Raw genomic sequence first — 27,594 nt, forward strand, 5'->3', positions numbered from 1 at the left:
TGGGAACACCAGCACTGGAAATGAGTGTAAGGCTGCAGAGATGTGGGAGCCAGCATCCGTGCTGGAAATTATGGGCTGGTGTGCATGTGGGAGGCTGTGCCACAGATGCCTGTGTTGTGCGTGTGGGAGGCTGTGCCACAGATGCCTGTCACTCGCGTAGATGCTGGGCTGTGCAGTCCCTGTGGAAGAGCTCTCCTGCTTCTGTGGAGCCCAGGCAGCCCACAGTGTGCTCAGCCGTGGTGCCTCTCAAGCACAACACCTGCAGGCCCTGACAGCTGGGGCTGGGGGCTTTTCAGGTCAGTGTTGCTTAGAAAGGGCTGCTCTCATGGTGATGTTCAGCAGGCCAATCTTTTGACTTCAAGATGATTGCCAAGTTTATTGCTTCCCCCCTTTTTACCGTCCCCGGAGCAGTGACCCTTGGGGCTTTGCTTTGTTGTGCAAAGGGGCGGCTTGGCTCGGGCCTGCCTTCCCTTTGGGAGAGCACATCCTTGGGTGGCGGCTCCCACTCGGCGCTTCCCGGCCGCCTCCTCTCCGGCGCTGCCGCGGGTGCAGCGAGGCGCGTGCGGTGCGAGGGGAATTGGATGACACATGTCCCGCTCTGTCCCGGCGGCTCTCGGAGGACAGCGCACGAGTGTGCCGGCAAGTGGGCAACACTTCCCTCGGGACGGCCTGCCGGCTCAAAATAAACTTGAGTTATGGATTTATTCAGCTTGTAAAACCTCAGCTGGCATAAATAATTGAGAAAGCAAAGGTTTGTCTGTGAAGCATACCTCAGGGAGCCGCTCCTGCCTCCCTCCCTCCCACCACCCTTTCTTATGAAAATGATCCCAGTTGCACTGATAGATAATAACAACACCAAGCAATTAAAAGCTATGGGTGGCTGGAGAGAGGAGAAAAGGTTCAGTTAATGAGCTTTTCCTCTTCCTGTGCCCAGGAGAGCCTCCGAAGTGACGAGGCGATTAAAGCGAAGAGATAATTATAGATTATGTGAAAATGGGTCCCTTGGGGGCCGGGGGCCTCGACATAAACAGTGAGTGTTGCGAGTGCCTCTCGGCTCCCCGCACACGTCCCGTTCCGCCGCGGTGCCGCTCGCTCGGCAGCGCCGTGCCAAGCTCATGGGCGAAGCCACCTGTTAGCGGCACCCGGGGCCACTCCACAGCAAACCCACTGGGACGTGCCTTGGACCAGCCCCAGGAAAAGGGGAGACGATGCCCAAAGTAGAACCTGGTCTCAGCCCTCTGCCCTGAGCTTTGCGCTGAGGTAACCTGCGGAGGGGGAGGATGGGGACGGGACAAACCTGGGGGGGTATTCTGTGCGCAAGGGTAAAATAATGTGAATTTCAAATCTCTTCTTTGCCCTTTTCAGTGGCAGCCTTGGTGCTGTTTAGAAAGCAAGGAGCTTTACAGCACTCCAGATAAGAAGGAAATTATCAACTGGCAGCAGATCTCTTCCATGAGCTGTTTAAAACCTGTTGGCTCAGCGCGTGTGTTTTGGACAGCTTTTGGAGAAGGTTTGCAAAGCCTTCCAAGCTTGGGGTGAGATGTCTTGGTTTAGGTTCTTCCAAATCCTTTTATTCAAGGATGGAAAAAGCTGCCCATGTGTTACTTGCAGGCAACAGGTATGCTTCAACTCATCCTTTAATCAGAATTACCATCTCTTACTGGAGATGGGGGAGAGCACAAGGAAATAGCTTTGGGGGCCATCAGCAAGGGAGAAGAGAAACCTTCTGGCTGTCCTCAGGAAATAGATGTAAAAACTCTACCTGCCTTTACTGACAGTCAAGTGCTTGCTGACTTGAAGACTCCTTTTTGCCTCAATAATCTGACATGGAAAGAAAATTGCATCCAAGTCTTCCTTTTAGCTACAGGTTTTACATTATGGTGCACATTTCCATTAGGTTGAGTTTCATGGTGTTTCCCATCTGAAGATGTCCTGAATACTGTATTTTTTATGTAAATTGAGGTGTTTCCAGAAAATACTGATGGAAATGCTATGGGTTCTCTCCACCATGACATTATCTGAGCATGTCTTTGCACTGTCACTTCTGTATTTCTCACGTGTTTCTGTCTGGTTTTTGCCTCTTTCTACCAGTTTCTGGGCCTTGCTGCTGGCTCTTACCATTTTTATGAGGAGTGCAAGTTCCTGCTAGGAACAGGTCTGATAAAATCATTGCATCCTTTTTCTTTTCCTGTAGCTACTCCAGTGGAGGTATTATTATGTACACATACACACATGCAAAATAAAGGAAGGGGAAAAAAACGAGTTGCCTAGTTTTCAAGCTCCATTTCTCATTTGTCCTGTGTGGTTTTCAATGCAGAGTCAGCAAATAACAGTAATTTGTCTTTATTCCATTCACACCGTTAAAGAAGAATGTCTTCCCTAGTATTGGTCCCTCCAAAAATCTGGATTTAACTCCTCTGAGGTCTTTCTTCGGTTTCCCTTCCTGGTTTTAGCTGGATCAGATTGTTTTAAATGTCTGGAGTGCAGCTTCCTGTGACTATTTTATTTGTAGGCAAAATGTTCTCATTGTGACTGGAAAGGGCTTGTTTCTCTTTGTTAATATTTATAGGAAAGTTGGATATAATATATGCTTAATTTTTTTAAGGAGGGCATCAGGAGCAGAGGAGTGGTGTAAAGATTGAGAAATAAATGCAGAGTAGAAGAATGAAATTTCCCGAAACCTTATCTTCAGGTGGGGAAATTGGTATTCTGGATTAATTCCACTGTGGAGACTTCTGAAAGAAAAGTGGTTTTTTGGAATGGGGATATATAGAGCATTTGCAGAGTTGGTTATTCCAGAAGACTAAATCATGTCCAAATAGCTGTGTCAGGTCATTTTCCCCTTACAGACAGTAATGTCCTTGGGAAATGACTTTAAAAGTCCTGTCTGGAGGCTGTGGTGGGAAGATGGGCTGGTCGTGGTAGGTCAGGGTTGCTGTGCCCTCCCTGCTGGCACAGACCCTGCAGATGCTCCCTGTGGAGCACAGTCAGGTGCTTTATGGCTGCCATGTCCCTCCTGGTACCTCTGGTGCTGCCCTGTGAGGTCTGTTGGGGCTCTGCAGCATGTGGAATGACCAGGTGGCATCGCTGCCAGGGAGGGAAGGGCACAGCTTGAGCTCCTGGATGTGACATGGAAAATCACCCGGGAGCAGCTGAGGATGGTTGTGGGCTTCTCCAGCGAGAAGGGACTGGGGTTTGCTTCGGTGTTACGGAAAAAAGAGCGATCTGTAGTAAATGAGGGGGGTGTGGCTGGCTGTGGGGAACCGAGTTCCTGTGCTGCATTGTCTGAAAAGCAGCTTCTCCCAAAAGGCTGCTGTCGGCAGCCAGGGTTGTGTTGGAGAGGTTGGACTAACAAGGTGGGACTGGAGGGACTTCCCAGCATATCACATCAGCCCTTGTTAGCAGGGGCAGGCATGTCTTGTGACCTCCATCATGAGTCTGTCAAGCTCCATCTCGAGCAGTATAAGCTTTTGCCTTTTCTAATCCCACTGTGAGATTCTTTTTTTCCTGGAATTCGAGGTAATTGCATTTAAAGCATGCAGTGATCTGATTCCCAGGAGCTTGTGTGTAACGAGCGGGTGAGACCTCCAACGAATGAGTTCATGACAGACTGGTTAAGAAACTGAGGGGCTCCTGTAGTGTCCTTAGGCCTAAACACAGATGCGAAATCCTGTGTGGCTCCCAGCTCTTCACTAGAAAGGTGCAGCTCAGGTGTCTCTGCAGGGACTGCTGGCGTACAAAGAGTGGGAGTGGTGTGCTGGGGAACGGTGCTGCTGAGGGAGCAAGGTGAGAGGGAGGCCAGAGGAAGTGACTTCTTTGGAGAAAGCAGTGATCTGCCACTGGAGCAAGTATTCATGCTTTTTCCCACCCTTTTATGGCACCAAGGCAAGACACAGATGCTTGAGGTCTGAAGAATCAGAGTGTAAGTCAGTAAGCTAGATAAAGAACAATAAAAGGCAAAGCCAAAGTTGGGTCATGGCGCTCTGCCTGCCCTGATGGGAGCAGAGGACATGGCCTTGCTGGCATTTCATTTTTGGGGGACTGCAGCTCAAAGAGCATCACTTTTTGTTTGTAACCCATTGCTCAGAAATGCAAGTGTTGTCTAGATTTTACTTTTCCTTCCTGGCATTCCTCAGCCTTCGAATTCAAAGCAACGCAGATGAACAGAAGTATTGTTGCCTTTTAGCACCAGGGTTCAGTTCTCAAATTGCCCTGTTTATCCTGCTCAGAAGGCCCACAGCACACTGACCTCCTTAGTGGGTCTGGCCAGCTCCAGCAAGCTCCTTTCTGAGTAACTGGGGCTGTCAGTCTGAGTTCTGCTGAACATCCAGAAGGTCTCTAGTTAAGGTGATTGAAAACTGGGGGTGTCTGTGTGAGGCAACGACTCTGTGTTTAACTCCTGTGAAGCTGCCAAGTCCCATAGCAATGCTGATGGGCTCATTTGAACCATGGTTTTCATCTGGAAACTAGAAAGAGAGAGGATTATGTGGACTTTTGGCTTACTTCTGGGAAACCTATGACCTATTTTCTTTATTCCCTGCTAGCAACACAGTGGTATCACTGTATTTATGCCTAGAGATGTTATTCTTACAATAATCTGTGAAAGATCTTAACTTCATTAGAGGTTCTGTTTGTTTGGCAGGTAAGGATGGAAGTTTTACTGTGTCTGAAGCCAGAGTATTGCTTTTTGCTGTAAGAGAAGCTGTAGGTGTGACTCAAGCGCATGTGACGCCATCATTTGATCTTTCTGCCTGCAAGCTGTCCTGAGTGAGCACGTGCTGGTGTAATATCCAGGATCCAATGTGTGTTCAGCCAGGGACAGACTGCCTTGCAGGTGTCCTGTTGGTCCTGCTGTTTTCTCCAAGCCACGTTAGTGGCCTCTGTCCTGGATGGATGGCATTGGAAGGGGCTTTGGTGTGACCCAGAGCGGCTCTTACAAGAAGAGCGGCTTTAGCCTTTGCTCTTCTGTGGGATTGCAGTGATTTATACCAGAACTTGAACGTGGGTTTTTCTGGCTAACTTCATACATTTCTTGTGTCATTTCACGGGAATAAACTGACATTTGTCTGGACATAATACTGTTAAAAACAACCTTGGTTTTTCTGGGAAGCAGGATCTTCTGTTTCTTAACCTGGGGGTGGGGGGAAAGCACATTATTCTGCATGTGCAGTACTAGATACCTGTTTCAGTCCAGTGACAGCACTGTATATCTGTAACAAAGTTAGAGCATATAGTGTGCATGTGGCCTTTGTGTTGCACAGTAACATCGTGCTTGTTTTGCTTTTGTTTCCTGAATAGGGAAGAGGACAAGAACATTTTTGATTACTGCAGAGAGAACAACATTGACTATGTAACCAAAGCCATTCAATCAAAAAAAGTGGATGTGAACGTCACAGATGAGGAGGTATGGAGAAGAGATAAGGACTATCAATCTTTTATCTGTTTTGTGTATTAATTCAGTGCTACTCCTTTTTAAAATTCCCGGGTTAGGATTGTTATTACAGCAGTTGGACAAACACTTGGTCATTGAGACAGGGTAATCTGTTTGAAAACAGCTTTCCCCTGGATTTCTGGTAGTGTGTGTGTCTGACTGTGGGGCTGTAGCATGTCAGATCAGAAACTTAGTTTCTATGTTATTTTCAGCAATACCATCTGCCACTTGCAGGGTAAGATCTTCTGGGTACCTCCCTTTCCTCGCTTTGTACACTAAATGTGGTCAAACAGAAGTAGAAAGTGAGGAAAGCAGCTCTTTTGGCCCATGAAGTCTGTTCAGGTTGAAGGAGGATTTCTGACATGCCGCCAGCTTTTCATCCTTCTCAGATGGAGGGCAAGTGAGTGACACTGGCTTTCCAGCTTCACAAAAACACTGACAATGTCCAGTCTTTCTCTGCTCACCAAACTCAAAACGCCATTTCCCCACAGGGAGGTAATACAGGCAAGTAAAAACTGTGTCTAAAACTGTGAATTGGCTTCATCCTTTTCTTGGTAACAGTAAACAGCTGGTGGGGGCAGTTTCCTGTTCATCCTTCAGGAGTTGTGGCCTTACCAGGTTTGTCACCGTGGTTTCCCTGCTTGCACTCTGCCACCTAGCCCTGCCCCTGGTCCAGCCTGAGCACAGCTCCTTCCAGCACGCTGTGTTTTGGTGAACAGATGAAGTGCTTAGACATTCATAGACTGAGACGCCACAAATTCAGTTGGGTTCTGCTGTAGCTCTAAGCAGATTTCTGCCCTCTGAGCCATGACAGCCCCGGCTGGGGCTCTGAATGCTGATGGCAGGGCCTTTTATTATTAATCAGGAATTCATGTGAATTAATTTTCAGAAGAGAGGAGGGAGGGTGTTCACAATCAGAGCTGGAATTTCACATCATAAATTCAATGAACTGAAACTGTCATGTGCCACACAGTCACTGCAACAGTGCTGTTCCTGAGCTCCATCCTCCTGCTGAGCACAGCTTACAGAAGGAGATGTCCAGGGCAGTCCCACAGAAAATACAGCGTGAGTCTGTTAATTAATAGAAGCTCATTTTTAGGATCACATGCTTGCAATAAGTGCATGTTAGCATTGCTTTGTTTCCACTGGCAAGGTGCTTTTTGTAGGTAGCAGCATTCAGAAGCTTGTATCTTCCTTTCCGTTCAAGTAACAGCTGAGCTTGTTTTCAGCCAAAGAAATACTGTTTAAAAAAAAAAAAAAAAAAAATTTTGTGGAAGCTGAAATATCTAAACTATGTAAAAACTACCAGATGACTTCCTCTTTGGGAATTATCCATGAGTCCCAGATGTAAAAGAAGTCCTATTTCTAACTAATGGGTATTAGCGCATGGCTGTTGCAGAGTATGGGATTGCTTCAGCACAGGCAGGAGCCAAAAACATCTTCCTACCTGTGAAGGACTTGTGGGAGGATTCCCACTGGGGCAAAACTCTCCCAGAGATTAAATTCTCACAGCTTCAACAATTTTGGTTTACCCCAACAAATGGGCAAATAGGGGAAGTAAGTTTTATTTTTTTTAGAAACTGCTTGCTTGCTTCCTTATGCTGAGTCTGACTGGTCCAAAAAGCAAAAAACTAGCGTACCAAAAGGAAAAATCAGAAAGAAATAGTTATTTCATTATATGTTAAGGATCTGAAACCATCACCAGTGTTGTTTGGTATCCAAACATGTTCTTCCCAGTCTGGGAGGTAGCTTATTTTCCAATATCATGCAGCTTGATTGAAGTTTTAGGACCCATTTTAGACTAGAGGTAACCCAGACTGAGCCTTTCGTGAAGTGTTCTTAAGCATAATCTTGTCATTTTTATTAAGGATTTTGGTGTTACTGTGTAAATACCTCCTGCCAAATCCGAAAGCTGCCTCACCTGGCCTCTGGACATAATTCACGCTGCCAATCCTTTGATTTAAATGCCTATAAATTTAAAATACCAGCAGGGTACATGCAAAGAGTTAACTTTTTATGAAACAAAATCTACTGAAGCACCAAATAGTCTCGTGCTAAGCTGCAGAGACGCTCGGCTCAGCCTTTCCTTGGACAATAAAGACTTGGCTGGGGTTGTAGGGTGTTTAGATTTTACTTTTATGTGATATGTTAGTACTAGTTGTTAGATCTAATTGTATCCTCCCATTTTGTGCAAACCTGGAATAGGTCAGAGAAAGGAGAAGAGAAATCAAGAATAAAAATGTAAAGTGGGGATGAGCCAACTTAGGCAAAGCAAAAAGATTTCAGCAAGGGCAGCAGAAGATTCTGGGGTTTACATAGGTGCACTGGGAAACTTCCAAAGCATAAGTGGCCTTCTCCCCACGAGAGTAAAGCTCTTCATGTGCAGCATTAAAGCCAGCATACCTGCTAACAGTTTGGATATGATAAACTTCAATTTAGAATTAAACAAAGAATCTAATGACAGTAATCATGTACAAGCTTCCATTTACCGTGTCTAAATTGCCCAGAGTTCAACAGAATCACTTGCATTCACTTATAAGAAGTAGCACAGGCTAAAGCAACCTGTTTTCCTTCTGTATGTCAGCAGGACTAATGGAATAAGAAATGAACTGTGGCTGTGAAGTCACCCCAGGCACATCCTGAGAGTGTGGCTCACTTGCTGCCTATTTGAAAATGGTACTTCTTCAACTTCTAACAAACCAGGAGTTGCTCAAAGGCAGAGATGAGTTGCTTTTGTAATTTGTGCCAAGAGCTGTGGGAGTTGTAGCTAGATAATTTTTATTTAATTGTTGGATAAATCCCAGTAAACAAGTATGTTACCTGTGTGCAGTGTTTAAGCCCTTGCCAAAGCTTTAATGAAAGGCTTAGTCCCCGATCCTCATGCTTTTGAGACAGCAAGTGCCAAACTGGTGCCAGCTTGCCAAGGAAAGGACAGAGGGGAAAATGGATTTGAAGAAGGGTCACATACTTCTGGATTTATAGGCTTTCTCCCGTTAGAAAAACTTCAGCAAACGTTTCAGAGCTCTGAAAGTGATTGACTTCCAAGTTGAGTTTACCTGTATAATTGCAACAACCCTTCCATTCGCTGTTCCTGCTGTCACAGGGGGATGCAGCCATTCTGTGGGTATCTGTCTTTTCTTAATTACTGCTAATAGAACACTTGCCACAAGTTAGAGTGGCTCATTGCTATCCAGCCATTACAGCTGCAAACATCGTGCCCAGAGGTGTGGCTGTAGGCTGTAGCACATCCATTCAGTTTGGCTTTGTTCTCCCCTTTCTCTGCTCGGGCTAATTGATGTGAAAATCATTCCCATCCATTTGTCTGCCGACTCGGTGTATGGGAGACAAATCCCTGTCCTGTGCTTTGTTTGTGAACACCCTGTGACTTGGAGCTGAGCAGAATTGATGTGCTGTTGGCTTGAGAAACTGCTGCAGGAGCTGGCCAAGCTGGCAGCGGTTAGCCAAGCAAAGCACAGAAGATTTAAGAGGCAGGGTTAGTGCACTGGGGCTATTTTTATGCTTTTTTTTTATTAAATACTTCAAAGGCAGGGGGAAATGCATCCTCTCAAGTAACTTCTGCACCAACTGCTGTGTTTGAATTGCAGGGAGGGAGTACCTTGATGTTTGATGGTGTCTAGTCAAGACCTCACTGCTGCAGCGCTTTCCTACGTGAAATTATTCATGTTGCTTTGAGTCTCTCACTGCTTAATGACATAGTCATGTGAGAATTGTTTTGGGAAAGCTCAATCTGTGGCCCTTAAGATTTCTGCCACGTTATTTAAGCACACAAACACATGCTATGTGCTGATATAAAGCAGCAGCTGTGCAGAGGTGATATCCATGCTCTACAAAGACTGGGACTGTATGTTCAGTTTAAGCTTGTCTTATCGCTAAGGTTTATTTTAAGAAAGACGTGGGAAACAAGTGGGTTTTGTAGCTGTGTATCTGCCTAAGTATGTTAGCTAGAGCTGTTGACTGTTGTTGACTTTTCTGATGCCCTGCAAATAGTAGTGAATATTATCTAGTTTCCATAGAGCCGTTAAGGTTGAAAAAGACCTCTAAGATCATCGAGTCCAACCATTTTAAATACCAATTTTTTAGTAGTGCTTTTTGTTATGCTGTAAGTGGGTTGAGATTCTTCTGCAGGTGTTTTTCCTTCCACATCCATAGTGTGCTCTTGCACAGAAGGTCTCCAAAGCCCCTTGCACCCCGTGTCGAGGGCGTAGCATGCTGCAGACATTTCTTGGGTGGAACGTGTCAGCTGTTTAATAGTGCACAATTACAATGCAGAGCCATTTAAGGCACTAATTAGAAAATATTGTATCCATTTAGAGTTGCAGAGAAAATATATAGGTAAGCAGAGTGGAATTACCCAGAGTGGAATTGGCCCAAGACTTGAAATCCATACTCCTGCGAATAGCACAAGGAGATTTTTAATGGCTATAGATGATGAGGCTTCAGGGTTTTGTCCTGTTCAAAAGGCACCATGTGTAGCAGAACCAGCCTTCCAGTATCATGGGCAGGACAAGTTGCACAGTGCTCTGGTACCCTGAGCTGTCACAATTAACTGTTGGCTTTCCCTTATTGCTCTCAGCCAAGTTCAGCACCAATAAAATGAGATTCTCCTTGTCCAGAGACAATTGCAAACCAACATATTTTAGCCACTAATCTGTAGCATGAATTTTGATACAAAGGGTAGAAGTGCCTTTATCATGTAATTGTACAGTCAATGCATTTGAATAATTGCAATATTATTCCTCTACACATACATCAAAACATCGAAATCATCTGTTGAAGTATTTATTGCTATTGTGCATATTGCACATGTGCCTCTTTCTTTTGACATAAACATCTGTGCTATGAAAAAAGTTGGTATTTGTCCGACCAAAATGCTAAGTCTTAAGTAATTACCCGTCCAGAGATGAGTTAAGGCTGCTAAATGTGAATTAAAGATCTCTCCATATTTACCAATTATTTTAAGTTGTACTCTTTCCCCCTTGTAGACTTTGATAGTGGTGTTGAGGGCAAGAACATGAATCATTAAATGGCCTGTGGATGTCATCAGTGCTTCCATGGAAAGTCACTGTCAGAAAATTCATTCTAATGCAAGGTTAATTAGTGTAACATTAAAATTACATGTTACAAAAATTAATTAGTTGCTGGGTCAAAAAGTGTGCATTTCCTGACTTAAAATCATGCTCTACCTCTGCTGCCCTGCCCAGGAATATCCAGCAGAAGCAGTGTGAGCTTTGGTCACAGGTGTCTTCTGCTCCTCCTGCTTTCTGGCACCATGGCCAGGAAATTTGGCTCACAGTTCCCATTAGCAGATAAATGAGTTGCTCACCTTGCTCCCCACTGCTTTGTCAAGAGATTTATGACCAGGCATGGGCTAATTTAAACGATTTCTTCTGTGAGGGTCTGTGACTGTTTTCCATGGCATATTGGAAAACACAGGTCAGTCTGATGGTATCACAGCTTGAGGGGGGTGATATCTGGTCATCTGTGATTTCCAAGGAATCCCCTGCACGTGTGCTGTCCTAAATCAGGACAGACTGATAGAACATTAAGGCTAATTTACTAAGTGTACATAGAAGCTTTTCTTCTTTGTTTGCTATCTCAAACTACTTTGAGTTACATTTCTCAGGGATCCTAAGCTACCTCCCACGTCCTTGGGCATGCAGGAAGATCTGAACTTCCATTGCATCCCATCTCATGGTGGCAGACACCTATAGAAAGGGGATGGGAAGAAAACTGGAGTTTTGGGAGGGGCTGGAGGCGTGGATGCAGCAGCCTGCCCAAGAGAGGACCGTCGGGAGTGCCTGCCCAGACACCCAGTTTCAGTCTTCTCTTGCAGCAGAGGCAGGACCCGTGGGTTGAGTGTTTCAGACCTGCCAGAGGAATGAGCTGTTTGGGGACTTGGCATCCGGGTGACTTAGGCAGCGTTGAATATCCGACCCTTGCTGTGTAAGCCACTGCTCTCAGAAAAGTCAGAGGTGCCAAAATCCTAAATCTATATGGGAAAACAAATAATATCCTGGCTCCTGCGTTTCATACTTTGCTGCTTTTCCCCTCTGAATTTTTTGCTGGCTTGTGGGTTTGGTGCTAAATTAATGAAAAATTAAACCGTGTGTCACTTTGACGCTCCCAGCATTATTGTGCAAGCCCAAATCACCAGCAGTAGTAAGTAGCATACTAATATTATTTTGTATTTTTTTTAAGTCTGTGTTAATTTTGGTATTGGTGCTTATTACTTAATAGCAAGACTGATTTTCCATGGGGATTTTTTGCTTGGGTTTGTTAATTTTTTCCTGGCTGTTTCAGGGCCGGGCTCTGCTCCACTGGGCATGTGACAGAGGACACAAGGAGCTGGTTTCAGTACTGCTACAGAACGCTGCTGACGTGAACATCCAGGTAAGAAGGAACACAGAGGTAAACTGGGTTGATGTTTTATGCAGCCTCCTGACCAAATGTTTCCATGAAACTGAAGTCTTCCCCAACTCCACAGCAAGTTCTCTCAGGGTATTTATCACAGAAAAGCTGCTCCATTCTGGTGAGACCCCACCTGCAGAGCTGCATCCAGCTCTGGGGCCCCAGCACAGGAAGGACATGGATCTGTTGGAGCGAGTCCAGAGGAGGCCACAAAGTTGATTAGAGGGATGGAGCACGTTTCCTCTGAGGCTGAGAGAATTGGGGTTGTTCATCTTGGAAAAGAGAAGGCTTCAGGGTGACCTAATTGCAGCCTTCCAATACCTACAAGAAAGATGGAGAGAGACTGTTTACAAGATCATGTAGTGACAGGACAAGGGGGAATGACTTAAACTGAAAGAGAGTAGGTTTAGATTAGATATTCGGAAAAAAAAATTCTTCCCTGTGACAGTGGCGAGGCACTGGCACAGGATGCCCAGAGAAGCTGTAGCTGCCCCATGCCTGGAAGTGTTCAAAGGCCAGGCTGGATGGAGCTTGGAGCAGCCTGGTCTAGTGGAAGGTGTTGCTGCCCATAGCAGGGGTTTGGAAACTAGATGATCTCTAATGTCCTTTCCAACCCAAACCATTCTGGGATTCTCTTGTAAGAACATCCAAAAAAGGTAACCTGAGAAAAATAACAGAATTTTGAGCCACTGAGGTTTGCAGCCCACGTGTCTGAGCTTAGCTGACACCAGTTTCAGGGTATCTGAATTGAGCGGGTTTTGACCTAAACTGGTTCAGCAACCACTTTGCAAATGGTTTCTTCAGCCAGTCATCCTGGGTCTGCCAGTGCTCCTGAGTCAACCCCCTCCGTTCTGTCAGCTTGTTGTAGTTAAGGGCTGGCCTGTGTAAATGTGATTGTGTTCAGAAATAATTGTCCAACATACTTCTGTCAGATCACGACTGACTGCACTTTACCATCATGGCGCTTACTGGCTCTGCTCCCCTTCCCAGCTTGGACATAGATACACCTCTGCTGATGAACCTTGGAGCTCTCACTGGTGAGATCTGAGCAGCCTTCAGTAGATGCTTTGGGAATTTGTATGAGGTGGATCTGAAGCAGAGTTGCAGTCTGAAGGCTTGTCAGCAGAGCTGTAGCATTCACAGGCTACAGACAGTTGTGTTGGTATTTACACACACATAAAATTGTTGTAAAAAAGTCTGTCTTGCCCTTTCCTGGGCAGCATTGCTGGTGGGACGGGAATGAGAAAGCACACCTCTGCTGTGGCTGATGTGTATGTTCATGCTTAGGTCTCCAGGGTTTCAGTTGTAGTAATGGATTTTATCGGGGTTTTTCCCTACAGAGAAGAGGGATAGAGTGAAGCCAGTGCAAATGAGGGGCTTTGCACGCCCTGTCCATCTCCTTTCAGACAGAGCTAGTGAGTGGTGTGTTGGACACAGGCAGGAACAGCTTTGCATTGAAATTGGGAAGGAGTGGAATCAGGCAGCTGCCCACTCCCTTCGCCCTGGCAGCCTGGGAGATGGTTCTGGGTTCTCTCAGAAACATCTCTTCTCTTTGACACTTGTCTCATTCCTTTGGAGGTAAAGTCTGACTCTTAGAAGAAAAAGCAAAGGGAGAATCATCGTATTTTTTTTTCCTTTGAGCATTAATTTTCTGTTAAATTCTTCTCTTTACTTTTTGATGCATTGCACATTTTCTAACCAGATTATTTTTGGCCAGTAACAAAAGGTTAATAATAGCCATAAAAAGAAAAATCAATCTTTGATATGTTTTTCCCCACCAAGGTAATAAAGGAGAATTTTTTATAAAGGTCTCTGTTTGCACGTAGGTGTGTTCCCAGAGAAGGCAGACACATTTTTATTCTCAACCATATATAAATTGCAATAACATTTCAAGACTTTGTGACAATGTTTATTTCTCCTTTTTTAAATTTTTTTTTTTTTTGACCTTTGCCCTGGAAGAATTCACATCCAAAGCAAAAGCAGGAGAAATTTAAAGAGCAACCAGAAGAAAAAGTGAGAGGAAGAAACTGCCTTCCTAACAGGCCATAACACCGCAGCACCTGCTATAAGACATTACCGAAGGCACTGTCAGTGAATGCATGGGCTGCAAAGAGCAGTGGGTTTGGTGTGAGGGAATACCTGCTGAGTGGGTGATGCTGTTTTTCCAGAGTGATGTGCTCCCAGCAGAGGTTCCCTTCACACCTGTGTCCAAGCAGCCTCCACGATTCCCACCTGCCTCTCCAGGTCTTCAGGGGTTCTTCTGTCTTGTTCAGTTTTGCAGCAGCACCTTCGTGCAGGCAGCGTGAGACATAAAGAATAAATTAGGGATTAGGAGGGTTATGAGCAGGTAGTGAAGGAGAGGAATGTTACAGACCAATTTTTCTTTAATGCCTATGTTTTAGCATGCTTCTAAAAAGTTAGTCAAACAGCATGACAGATTTACACTCTCTTCCATTACCTTCTTAATAAATGTTCTTCCATCTTGGCTCTTCTGCAGTGCACTAAAGGATTTAGCTGCCCTAAGCAGGCAGTGACAGTGATGCTTTGCTGGGTGACCTGGAGCAAGTCTTACCTGTTCACTGTGCCTGCAGATGTGCCTTAATCCCTTTTTGCTGCCTTATTTTAGTTACCTTTGTACTATCGATTGTCAAAGTCTCTGGATCAAGAGGGTCTGTAAGAGTCAACTTACTGCTCTTTGTTGATAAACAGGCAGCTTTAGGAGTAGGAAGAGTGGTCTCCTGGCTCTGCTCATTCTTGTAGCATGCTCAAAACCACTTTAATTCTGGGAATAACCCATGCCTGTGGACTGCAGTGATCCAGTGCCTGTGCTCTGTTTTTTAACAGTGATGCTGCAGTTTCCAAAGGGTGCTTCACTAATGTCACTGAACAGCTGCAGCCACTGAATGCTCTGGTTGTTCATAATTAGCTCTAATAGCACATTTGAAAAGAGGTGGTAAAGCAATTGCCATGGGCGAGGGGATACAGAAAGGCAACAGGCTGCTTTGCTTTGTTGAGAAGGGGCATTTGTGTAATTGAATTACCTAAGTCTTCAGTGCCAGAGGCCATGTCGCAGTGGGTGGTGGGATGGTGTTTTGGAGCTCTGCTGGGAATACCCAGAGCTTGGGGCTCAGTCTGAGAACAGCCTCTTTCACTGGAACTGTTTGCCTAAAACAGCAAGGTAACAGTTGGTAACATAAAGTTATGGTAAAAGATAATCATGTTATGGTAAAAGCATAACACAGTGGTAACATAACAGTTACAAAGGAGTGCAGCAACACGACTATAATACCCATTTCTAGCTTTAAAACATATGAAGACACAAGTTTTCCTTGCAGAGGATGAGCAACAAAGGAAAACCGCTTTCCTCTATGGGGAGAGCACCTCCTGAATGTGAGGTGCTGCTCAAGCAGCTTTCAGAGGAGCTCCTTCAGTGTTTTTGGGGGATGTAGACCACAGGCTTTGCTCCTGGACTTTGTGGCTGCATTTTGTTCCATTTGTGGGTGCTCCTTTCTCCAAAATAATAATCCACGTGTTCATGCATGCCCTTGGGAGTGTATGGGGAACTATCCTGGAGTGGTGCTAAGCAACTCAGCTTACTGTGGTAGAGCTTTTCAAGCCTATCTGGCCACGTGAGCAACTTTTAACATAAATACTGTGAGCTGTAAAGGGAATGGTATCACTTGACACACAGGATCATTAAGGGCTGTGTACATACATATCCATGTGGTAGAGCTGCTGAGTTTAAACTGTATCTTAAGTATTTTATGATTTTTAAACTGCATCATTGTGCAATTATCAATGTTATGGTAATAATTTTCTGTGCTGAAATTTTTCTGTAATTATAACTAAAAGGATGAAAAAAGCTGTAACTGATCTTCAGTTTTTATTTGCTGACTTTTCACTTTCCCAATAAAGTGCAGATCAGTGCACTGAGGCACTAAACACACTGGTCAGCAAGTTCTCAGTGGTCACTCATGGACCCTTCAGGTGTTTGAGAAGGAAACTTGAGACGAAAGCTGAAAATCATCAGGTTAAGAAATCTGTTGTTAGTATATGTGGGGTTTCTTTTATTCATTCCTATATAGTTGTAATTTCTGGTGTCAGTGCTGTCTGCAGAGAGCATTGGTTGATTTTTGGTACCAGTGCTGGATTTGTATCTTGTACCAATTCATGCAAGGCTGCTCAGTCATATTTATGCACTGAGGTGATGCTTGTCAGCATATTTTGAGTTGAATCGGGTTTTTTTTCTTTTTTATTTTTTTAAAAGGTATTTAGAGTTACAGGAGGAGCATGGTTGCTTCTCCAGGTTGTCTTTCTCCCAGTTCCTGACTTCCCTCCTCTGTTTGCATCCTAGCACTGGTGAGTTAGAGGGCTCCTGGAGATGTGGAACATGGAGCAGCCATCCCCTTGTAATGCCTTCACTGACTGGGGATAAAAAAAAGAAAAAACCTTTTCAAATTGAGACAATACAAACATAATAAATGGCAGGGAGGGTTCATCTCCCTCATGACTCAATCCTTCTCAAACAACATTATTATTGACTGGCCTATTGGTTGCCAAAAAGGAAAATCAATTGTACTAGAAGTAGTTGCTGGGCCACAGATCACAGTACTAACCCAGCAGAGACAGGTTGATTTTTATCAACTATCCAAAGACTAATTTCCACCATTAGCTAAAAATGAAGCAGAAATTATGGATATGTCGAAGATGGCTAAGATTGGTGGTCTGTTGGTTTTGTGTGTTTGTATAGGTTTTCTGTTTTCCTGCCTGACTCTTAAAAGGATTGTGTCTGTATAGGACAAAAAGCAGCAAGGAATAGTCAGGCCTGCTTGCATGCTCGTTTTTTTTTTCTTTTCAGCCTTGTTCGTTTGGATTTCACAGCAAGGGTCTTGTGTTGGAGGCGTGCAGATATTTAAAAATTAAGCTGGTCTCAGCAAACGTGCATCCTGTCCCTGCCTCCTGCACCGAACATCTGTCATGCCCTCATGATTCTGTGCCTGTAGGGAGATGGAGAAATTGATGTGGATGTTTTGACTGTTGTGACCAAGGACCACACGTCTTTCCCCCTCCCCAGTGAGATGGGGATGCAAACACACTTGTGGGTAGGGTGCCAGCTGCCAAAGTCCTCTGCTGTTATGACCATTCTCTAAACCTGGCTGAGATTAAATAGGAACACGACAGCCTCGTGCCCTTGCAGTTAATGTCCCTAGGATCAATTTCTCCCTACATACACTAAAAGCCTGGCTCATAAAGCCACAAGGGGCCCTGTCCTGGACCTGATACTGCAGCAGAGGCTTTGGCATTGCTCACAGCAAGCAAAGGGTGTCACAGGTACTGCTGAATTGGCCATTGCTGTGGGAGGGAGCTACAGTGGGAAGTGCATGGGGGCACTAAACAGAGCTGAAAAGCAAAGCAATGAGAGCAGATTCATTAACCACAGTAGTGTCCTTCTTCCCTTAACCACCCCCCACCCCGATCCCTGTGTCAGTATTTCCATGGTCAGTTTTGTCAAGCAGATCTCCAAAGACTCTGCAGCCTCGTACCCCTTCAGCCTTGACACCGTTGCCAGTGGGTGTGAAAGCCATTAGCCAAAAGAAAGGAGAACTCTGCTTAGTGACAGAGGGTAGCATTCTACATTAAAGCATTGACATGGTGCCAGTCACACAGTTATTACAAGTGGCACAGCTCCATGTCTCTCCTGCGGGTCTCTCTGTGGAATGTAGATTGGCAGCAGGTTGAATGTTAAATGGTCACCACTCAGCAGATGCTGTTTTTACCTACTGGGAGAAAAGTCCCTTTCAGCAGAAACATTTGTAAAATATTGGCACTCTCAGTATATGCTGGGAAATGCAGAGATTGATCCCTGTTTTGCGCCTTGGCTTCTGAAGACACCTCAGGCTTCATCAACAGTAACCATAGGTTGTACAGATGATGAGATGTTTCCTTCTGCTTGTCCAGGCTGGGCTTTTTAGCATTGTTTCTTCCCATCTTCCAGCCTGACGTGTCCAGTCTGTTTCTTCTGCTCCCTGTAGACAGATGGATCATTGCTTCAGGGCTGGTGCAGCAGAGCAGTTGGCACCCTTGCTCAGGCAGCCCATGTGCCTGCAAAGCAGCTCACCAGCCAGGAACTGCTGCAGGCTCCCGTGTCTTGCAAAACCAGCGTTTGAAAAGTGAAATCCAAGAGCTGGTCCTGAAGAAACTCGCAGTGGTCTCTGCTGCTTTACACTCAAGGCCTAGAGATGCTTTCAGGGTAATCAAAGCACAGGGTTTAAAAAGCCGGGACCGAGGACAGCGGCACATTTTATTGGCTTGTGGGCATCACCTCGTACTGAGGGCTGTGCTGTGCAGAGGGAGGCACTTTCCATGGCCAGTGCTGGGGCAGGAATGCAGTCTGGCAGAAGGCACATAGTTTTAGCTCAGGGAGCCTTGTGCCTGATGCCGTGCCTGACAGCACAACTCTTTTGTGGTACGTTCTGTGTCAGTGCTCACAGCAGACAGGAGCCAGCAGCAGCAGTAGCAGTGAGCTTTGAGGTCAGTGCAGGTGGCACCATGGAGGAGGAGCAGGTATCTTACTCCCCACTGCCTTCATGTGTCCCTGCAGAGACAGGAAAGAGCCTTACCTTGAATGCCTCCCTGCGAGGAGGTGGGATGGCCCCATGGCCCTTGGTCTCAGGGTCATCTCTGAAATAAGCATGTGTTAGAACATCTGTAATTCTGAGGTCATTGTTGGAACTCCTTTAGCCCCTCATTAAGGTGTTTGGTTAATTGCGCAAACAGGATACCACTGGCAGCCAAGCTGGTTCTTCAGGTGAACGCATCACCCTAGGAATGGTCTCTAATCACCCTGGGAGTGGTCTCTAATCACCCTGGGAATGGTCTCTAATCACCCTGGGAATGGTCTCCAGCCATGCTTCATTCCCTAAGGCTTTGGCATCACCCATCCCTGCCAGAGGAACCACCAGGCCATCAGCTACTCTTTGCTCAGAGATGGTTCCCAGAACATCTTCTTTTACCATCAGCCCCTTGGAAAAGCTTTCCCTGTTTTGGAGAAGTTCTACCGCTCACCTTCTTCTTGCAGACTTCTCCATTTGAGAAAGCCTGGCTTTACTTTCCACATGGAATTTTGTATTCATCCGTTGTCAGCAGTTGTTTCTTCCAGTTCGCTCTAAAAACCAAAACCAAACAAACCCACACACAACGAAAAACAACAACAACAACTAAAACCCACCCCAGTTCTAGGTAAATAATTGGAGCATCTCAAATTTGCAGTCTTCAGTACAGAGTGCTTTAGTTAAGTTTTGCCAAGTAAGATTGCTTTAGACGTTGTTGGGGCAGTAACTCTTTAAGCTTATTTTGGTTATATTTTAAGTAAGATGTTTCCTGATTATAGCTCCACGGATTGTAAGTGGCGAAACAGCACTGAAAATGGCAAAGCTAATTTAGTAGGTTCCTGTTTCTCAACTTGTACATGTTACTTTTGCATCCATGAGAACAGTGTCAGTGCAGGAGACTTTCTAGCTCAGAGTCATGTCTCTGGTGGCAGGGAAGAGTGAATGCTTGGGGGACAGAGTAGGGTAAGTGTACAGTGATCATTTCATATATTTTCCCAGAATCTGTGGCTTGGAGGCATCCTGAACCACTGTTACTATCTTTGCACTTTCATCCCTCTTTGGATTCCCAAACTTTATGCTAGTGGGAGTCCTGTAATTAAACTGTGCATTTGCTATGCACTTGACATGACCATTTCATGTGAGAGCCCATCGTTCTTGTGTAATGAGAAACAGGAATTGTTCCCCCAGTTACCTTCTCTGTCCTGATTTTGATTTTATTAGCCTCCTTGCTTTCCTTTGATCACTTCTTTCTCAGACTGAGGAGTTTTATCTATTTAATCCCACCCCATTTGGAAGCTGCTCAGTAACTTTGCCACTTGTCATCCTTTGGTTCATTTCTAGTTCTTCCTTACTCCTTTCAGATGAAGGGAGCAGCACTTGTCCCAGTGCCCAAGCTGTAAGTGCCATATGAGATATAATGAAGCAATATAGTGATGTTTTCTTACTTCCTTTCCCCCCACCCCCCGCCCCTCATAATACCTCCTTGTTGTTTGTCTTTTATAAACTACCATTGAATACAGAGCTGGTGTTACAGAGCTGTCTGTAATAACTCATGATCTGTCTCCACAGAGGTAATAGCTAGTTCAGAGCCCGTTGCACTGGATTTAGACTGAAGATCGTTTTTCCACGTGTGCATTACTTGGTGTTTATTAGAGCTGAATTTCATCTGCAGGCTTTTCACCCCATTACCTTGAGATGCTTTTGTAGCATTTTACAGGCAGCTTTTGGTTTAAAGGACTTGGATGCTTCACTCCCAGCCTACTTCCCCTGTTCACTTGTGTGGGCTGAACAAGCCAGGCCCTTGCACAGACCCCTCAGAGGCTCCAGCTCTCACCAGCAATTGTGCAAGCTGGTTGTTTACTCCTATTCAGTCTCTGATTTTGTTATCAGTTCTCAAGCAAAGACCTTCCCTCTTGCTCTGTGACATCATTTAATAGTCTTTGGTGAGAGGGTGTGTTTTGGAAACCCATGTGAACAGGCATCCCCACTCGTGTGGGATAGCAGAAGTCTTGGTGGTGCTGGCCTGCACAGGGAAGCGAAGGCTGGTGCCATCCTCCCTCCGCCTGTCACAGAAAAACCACTCAGCTGCTCCCTTTTGTAACATAACAAGTAAATCCTATCTTGGAGTAATCTTCTAGTTTATCTAGCACACCAATGGATTGTCCCACCTTGGACATTCCATGTTGGAATGAGTCTTCCCTCCTCTTTTAACAGTGCTAGGCTTGGCTGGAATAAAAGTTTGTTATAAAAGGCAGGCCTGAACTTCCATGTGTTGAAGGTGAGTTGAGGCTGGCTGTGGCGTTCGTTCCCGGGTTGGGAGGTGCCTGTCTGCAGGCTGGGTACCAGCACTGGAAGAATTGGTGGACTTCCATCACCCAAATCCGTTTCTGCTGTTCCAGCCAATTAAACATTCAAATGAGCATGACAAATAAGTGTTCGTTTATGGGTCAATAACTCCACAGCGTGGCTGTGCCGTGGCTGACCGAGACAATCCATTTCAGTGCAGGCCTGGGCAGCCCGACATCCTCGGGTGTGTAATTGCTTTTACAGGCAAGGGCAAGTAATAAGGATAATGCAGCTATCAGGCCCCGACTCGCTAGTTCGGAAACTTCCCCTTGCCAATCAAATTCCTTTGGTATTCAGCCCGTTTTAGGCATGTTCCAAAGGCATTATTGTACTGTCAGAAAATATCCTGATGGATATGTGCATTGTCTCCAGTGTTGGATGTTACCTTCTGGACGATGCTTGGCTTAAATAGAGCTAATAAACCCTCTGTATAGCCAGCCCTCAGTGCACACTTTATGGCAACAGACAGGCCTGTCTTATCCCTCTGCCTCCCTTCCCCCTCCCCTATTATATATATATATATATTTTTTTTTTTTCCAGCACTATTAGATTATTAAATGCTTAATGACTATTCCATTCCTGCTAACTATACTTTTGATGAGCTGCAGTAATAAAACTTTGTAACAGCGAAGCGTGTGTCTGGTTCCTTTATAGGAAGGGCACATTTGGGGAGCTGAAGTAATGGGGGATAAAACTCAATTAATGAATAGAAATAAAAAGAAGTAAATGAGGTAATCAAACTCAGAGAAATTAGTATTGGCAGTTCTTGAATGATGCTCTGGGATGAACAATCTTTCAAAATCCTTCCTTGTATGCCGCTGCTGTCTCTTTATTTATTATTAAAATAACATGATCCATGAGGCGCTCGGGGTGACTCCCAGCCTAGCTAATTCTAATTAATCCAGTCAGGGAGAGCAGCAGGGTAAGTGGAGCAGTCTATCGGATTGAAATTCATAACTTAATTGAGGTCAAAGTCCTGGGTTGGGAGAACAAAAGTCTTTCGCTGGGACCAGGCAGATCAATAGCAATAAATATCTGGCTTGGATGCAAGTAGCTTATAGTGACGGATTATCTGACACTGGCCAGAGGTCTTGGTCTTGTTCAGGGCAAAGTCCTATGGCATGTACAGTGGAGGGTGACTTTTGCTAGGGTTCCCTCCGAAACCCCAAACAACTCTTAGAGGACTCTTGGGACCCTCAGGAGGAGGATGTCCATATAGAAGTCCACATGAGTCCTGCTGAAATTTGGTTTCTCAAGGTACAGGTGTCAGCTCGGTGACACAAAGGCAAGTGTCACATTAGTGCTGATGGGGGCTGGAAGAAGTTGCTCAGGCTTACAGGAACTTGGAGCTAAATCACAGCTTGTCCAGAAAAAGACCTTTAGGATCAGGAGAAGCTGAGCCATGGATAGGTGGGCCTTATGCCAAGTCTGTATTTATAGCACGTTTGCATAGGAGGAGAGAGGAAGGTTGGAAGAGGGAAGTGTAAATAATCATTAAGGTGGGTTTGTTGTGTGAGAGAAACCAGCAGAGGCAGATGTGGTGTTGCCTGTTCCTCAGAAATCCAGTGTCTGCTGTGACCTACAAAATGTTCTGTTCCAGGGGTTTGCATGTGCTAAGGATGGCTGGTTGCCCAAGCCCTTGCCCAAGCACAGTGTTTGGGTGTTGCCTGAACTCCTAAACCAGAGAGGAAGCCTGAGGTCCCAGCCTGGGATCTGTGGCTTTGCACCATGCACACAGCCTTCCCTGGAAGTGGACACTGAAATATTCGTCAATACCAGCAACTGAAGAAGCTTCTCTGAACTTCGAAAGAAGCAGGTCCTTCAGCTGGAGTTCAGAATTAAAATGCAATCTTCACCTAGGCTGTTATTAATGCGATGTTTATGCAGATTGGACTGCTCTGCTCGTATCCTCTTTGCAGAGGACAAATACTGCTGTGCTCAGCACTCGGTACATCCCAGATGGATGTTGTTCTGCCAATGCGCTTCAACACAGCTTGGAAGAGAGATGGAAACCGCAGCTTGGACGCAGCCAGGGACTTGGTTTGACACACCTGCTCCTCCCCTTAACATTGCCTGAGTCTAAAGCATCTGTTCGTGTCCACCTTGCCAGAAATGTTCAGAAGATCTCTTTGGCTCCACAGGTCAGGTTTTGAGGTGCAGGGCAAAAGCCTTGGCTGGCCAGGTGTCAGGTTTTATTATGATGAGCAACTGTTGGTGTTTCTGGGTGTATAAATGGTACTTCTGTACCCTCACAACCTTTGGAAACTGTCTCTGGAAAACACCTCTTGTTTTCCCCTGCAGGACATTTGCTTTGTGTGGACAGAAGGCAGTGAACAAGGCAGCTGTTCAGTACACACATATACATATGTATATATGTATGTATATGAGATATATATGTGCACATACACTTGCTTTTACTATATACTGCTGTTATTGTCTACTGGTTGCTATTCTGCTATGTACTACTTTCCTCATTCATGTCCCATCCATGGCACAACCTCCTCCTTCTAAGCTGGTGCTTTCCAGATTCCTTTTAGATTCTTTGCGTGCTCCTGCTTCATTCCTGCCCAGCCTGTACAAGAGCAAAAAGTTCCCAAGGCTGTTAAACACTGCAAACAAAACTGCATTGGCAGCCGTCATCGAGGGGAGAGGGGCTTGAGTGATTTATTTTGCTGTAATTAAAAACCAACAGAAAAATCCAAGTACTGAACAATTCATGACTTAACAGCAAGATCCCGTGAGCAACACATCTTGAATGTACAGAACTTTGATATTGCACTCTAGTTATGGCTCTGCTAAGGTTTAGGAGAAAAATAAATTAAAGTATGAACATTACCATTTTTTCCTCTTCATAGAGCCACACCTGTGATGCAGGTGAGAGAATTTGGGTTTTTTTTCATCTGAGAGAAATAACAGGATCTGTCCATTCAGAGCTGGGTTTCCACAGGTATATATGTTATTAAAAAACATAGCAGTAGAATATCTGTGGATTCAGTAAAGAAATTCTCTTTATGGCTCTTTTCGGAGTCAGGTTCAGGTTTCTAATTCTCCAGTTTTGCTACAGAATCCCTGCGTGACCTTGAACAAGTCACTTGATTTCTTTCTGCCGTGGTTTCCCATCTGGGAAATGGTGGGGCAAATAATCGTTTTTTATCTCATGGATATAACAAGATTATAAAAATATGGTACTTTTAAGAACCTTAGAAAACTGATGAAATGAAATTAAACAGATCCTGCAGTCCAGATAAAATGAGATGAAACAAGCATGAAACTATTAGTGAAAGAAATGTTTCTTTATCTTCTGCAAATAAAAATGCAAAGTGATTAAGTGGGTCTTTTCTAGCTATTAGCAATAGCAGCTCTAGCCAGCTGACTTCTGCCGCCCTTGTAAATTAATTTGTGGGGTACAGTCCTGAATTTAGTATGCCCACAATAAATACCCTTAAAGATGTTGTCGCCTTCTGTGATGCACGATGTTACTGCCACGATAGTACTGCAATTAACTTGCCCTGCAGATAAAAAGTGGCTGCTTTAAATGAGATGCTCTAACACAATCGTTTGCAAATTTCTTTTAATTGATTTTTTTCCCCCCCTCCCTGTGATATTTCCTGCCTTTACTGTATATCCAGCAGTATTTTTGTGAGGCAGGGGAAAGGCATGGGAATAAAGTCGAAGATTATTCTTATCCAGGACTGGTTTGGAGGTCTGGTGGAGCAAACCCCACAAGTCCCTGCTGCTGAGCACGGTTAGTGATGAGCTTTGTGTGTGTGCAAGGTGCTGGAAGAGGAGGAAAGATTGAGCCTCAGCTCAGTCTGTGGGCATTTTCCTTCCCAGGCTTGGTGACTGGATGAGAAAGTCTCTCTTTCAGCACAGCTCTCAAATCCAGGTAGGGATTAATGAACAAAACAGGAAGGAAGGAGTTTGGACTGGTTGACTTTATCTAACACAGAAGGAAGACAAGCGAAGTGTTTCAGAAAGCAATAGGCTGGATGGAACCTGCTACAAAGAAACTTTGACATGTGCTGGGACTCAGCCAGAGGCCAGGTTACCTGTTTTCAGGAAATCCCAATTTACTCTTTTTTTTTCTTTTTTTTTTAAACTCAAGTTTTAATCATGTTTGGACTGTGCAGATGAAATCTGAGTGAGAAGCCAGGTCTGCCAAAGCTGCCTGGTTCCCTTCTGTGGCGTCCTATTCCTGCTGCTGTTGTGGGGATATTTTCAAGCGATGCTCACAGATTACATGGTAATTTGGCTCTGAAGTGGTATGAAATTGAGCATTACACTTTGAATTCCAGTGGTCAGACTCAGAAGAGATTTGTAAAGTTACAGCTCAGCAATTGCAAGTGATCCATTTTTCACAGCTTAATGACCAAGGGCTTGTTTTTGGAGTGATGGGAAGTGATCACATGCACCCTTACCTCCAGTGCTAATTGCAGAGTAAAAGAGGTTAATTTAAACTGTGGAGGCAGTTTTGATCTGGGTCTTTCACAGCAGCAGGAAAACTCAGAGCTGTGGTGACCTTAAATCATTCATTTTACTTCTCAGATGGAAAAGTTGAGCGTGGATGTAGTCAGTTCACTGTCATCAGCTGGAAAGAAACAACTTGCTAAGCCCAGTCAGCTGGGCTAAACCACAGTGTAAAGGTTATAAATGTGTATTGAGTCAAAAAGAGAAGATTGTATAAACTAGTCATTTAGGCATAGTTTACATCAGCTTTTTTTTGTCTATCAGTTCAAGTGTTCCTCTTGTGCCCATTTAAATTTTAAGTCAAAGCATTAAGCAAGAGCAAAGACCATCCCTATCCCAAAGAGGCATCTTGGCATCAGATGCAGTGCCACAGGTAGTGCAAATGGGAAGGCTGACTGAATGGAAGTCAGAGAACAAAACAGAGATCAGCAGAAAAATGGTGTTCTTGGCTCACGGCTTCCCCAGGCGATGCCAGACAGGGGTGACACGGAGGGTCATGGCAGGAGGAGTTTTACTGAGGATTTAAAGGATGGTGAGGTGTCAGTACTGAGGACTTCTGGCAAAGGATAAACACGTGAATTCCTCACTTAAGTCAATGGGACTTTTACTGGCATGTATCCCACGGCTGAATGTGTCCCTTGCTGGGATCAGTTTAAAAACCCCTGCAAGTGCTGCATTTTACCAAGTCCTTTGGGAAGAATCAGCGATGGAGAAGAAATGGGAGACTTTTCATAGAGAAAAAAGAGAAAATTGCTTTATTTGCATAGGAATGTATCACAGCTGTACCCCATGCAGAAAATGTTTCCTTCTGGGATAGGGTGGTTTAAAAACATGGTCACCCAGCTGCAAAATTGGTTCTGATTCAAGCAGACAATGGCACTCATTTCTGGATGGGTGATGCTTTTGATCTTGTGCCCAGCTACTGGAAACACCTGGTAGAGTTCTGGCCTCCAGGACATCATCTGCCAATTAAACATAGGAGTTTACTGTTTCTGAACAAAGAACTTCTGAGCAGAATTCCCAAACTGGGGAATTGTCCATCTCGAGTTGCCAGCCACAACCCATCTTGTGTGACGTGGCTGCTTGTTGGCTTCAATGGTAGCATCTCCTGCATCATCAAATAGCACAGAAACTTCTTTTCCATCACCATTTGGTCTTTGAGACACTTGGTTTGTAGCTGGTGCTGCACTCCAGTGGGTCAGCTGTGTGTCCTGGGAATCTGGAGTGGTAGCAAGTCACAGATGGTCCGAGAGATCAGAAATAGAATATTGGGTGTGCCTGGTGTGCTTTTAGCAATGTTCCTCATTTCCCAAATCCAGGCAGGTCGTGGTTCCTTTATGGTGTTGGCTTTCAGTGTGTCAGGCAGGAAAGACTGCGGCAGCTCTGGAGAAGTAACCAGGCACAAAAAAAAGAGGGCTTCACCAACTTTTGTTGGCTTAATAAATTCTCTTGAAAATGTGAGTTCTAGTTACTGTTGCTGCCACAGATTTACATCCTAATCTAAGCTAATATTTAAGTTGTGGTGTCCTGGCCAGGTGAGGTTTTCCCCATTCCAGCAAGAGCCTTTTTGCTTCTTCTCTTTTCAAAACAGTCAACCCATTTTCACCTCCGTTTCTCTCCCATGTAGCTACTGGGCAGCTGACCTACAGGTCTGCAGAATGTTAGGTGTCCTCTCTTTGCTACCATTTAGGAAAAAGAGAGAAATGCAGGAAATAGCTGATCTTCAGCACCGAGGGTTCTGTTCTGCTAAAAAAAAAAAAATTAAAAATCCTAAGCAGTGTTTTAGCATAAGATTCAGAAGGTTTCAAAGAGGCATCAGTTAAACCTGCCTACTCAGTAAGAGCCAACAAGTGGATCTCTCAGATGTCTGAGTGTTCCCTGGGGGTTCACATTATTCATATCTGCCTTATGACAAGGTGGCTGTGCTGATGCCAGGCTTTTTTTCCCAGCCAGCATGATTAATTTTTCCTTCCTTTCTTAATATCTCAGAGCCAGATGCTTCTAAATGTCCTCATAGGGTGTATTGCTGTTCTTAGCTACTCCTCCTTCCCCCCTACCCCTTTCCAACTAATTCATATAATGGCTCTGGAGATGCATTTTGTAGCGTCACAAAAAGCAAAACTTTGAAAGCCTCCTGAGGTGATGGACTTGACACGTGCGGATCTGGCCTCCCGACGTTCCTGGTGGGCTTGAAAGCTTCGTGCCAGGTAGTCTGTCAATAACATTTCCCAGTCCAGAGTGTGCTTATTTGCCTAGCACTTTACAAATTATATCCATGCAGAAGTGCTGAAGTGCAAGTATTCCTGGTGG

The 27,594-nt window shown here is 44.9% G+C and overlaps 1 protein-coding gene across 1 annotated transcript in view; it reads left to right on the top strand.

The window, feature by feature from the left end:
- Positions 1-27,594, top strand: part of ACBD6 (acyl-CoA binding domain containing 6) — an 81,265-nt gene that overhangs the window by 30,182 nt on the left and 23,489 nt on the right. Inside the window, exons 5-6 of the mRNA XM_032118088.1 lie at positions 5,299-5,404; positions 11,753-11,842. Of these exons, the coding sequence (XP_031973979.1) occupies positions 5,299-5,404; positions 11,753-11,842 (196 nt within the window). The remainder of the gene's footprint in view (positions 1-5,298; positions 5,405-11,752; positions 11,843-27,594) is intronic.

This window comes from Corvus moneduloides, chromosome 9 (genome assembly GCF_009650955.1).
Source record: "Corvus moneduloides isolate bCorMon1 chromosome 9, bCorMon1.pri, whole genome shotgun sequence".
NCBI classification, from domain to species: Eukaryota; Metazoa; Chordata; class Aves; order Passeriformes; family Corvidae; genus Corvus; species Corvus moneduloides.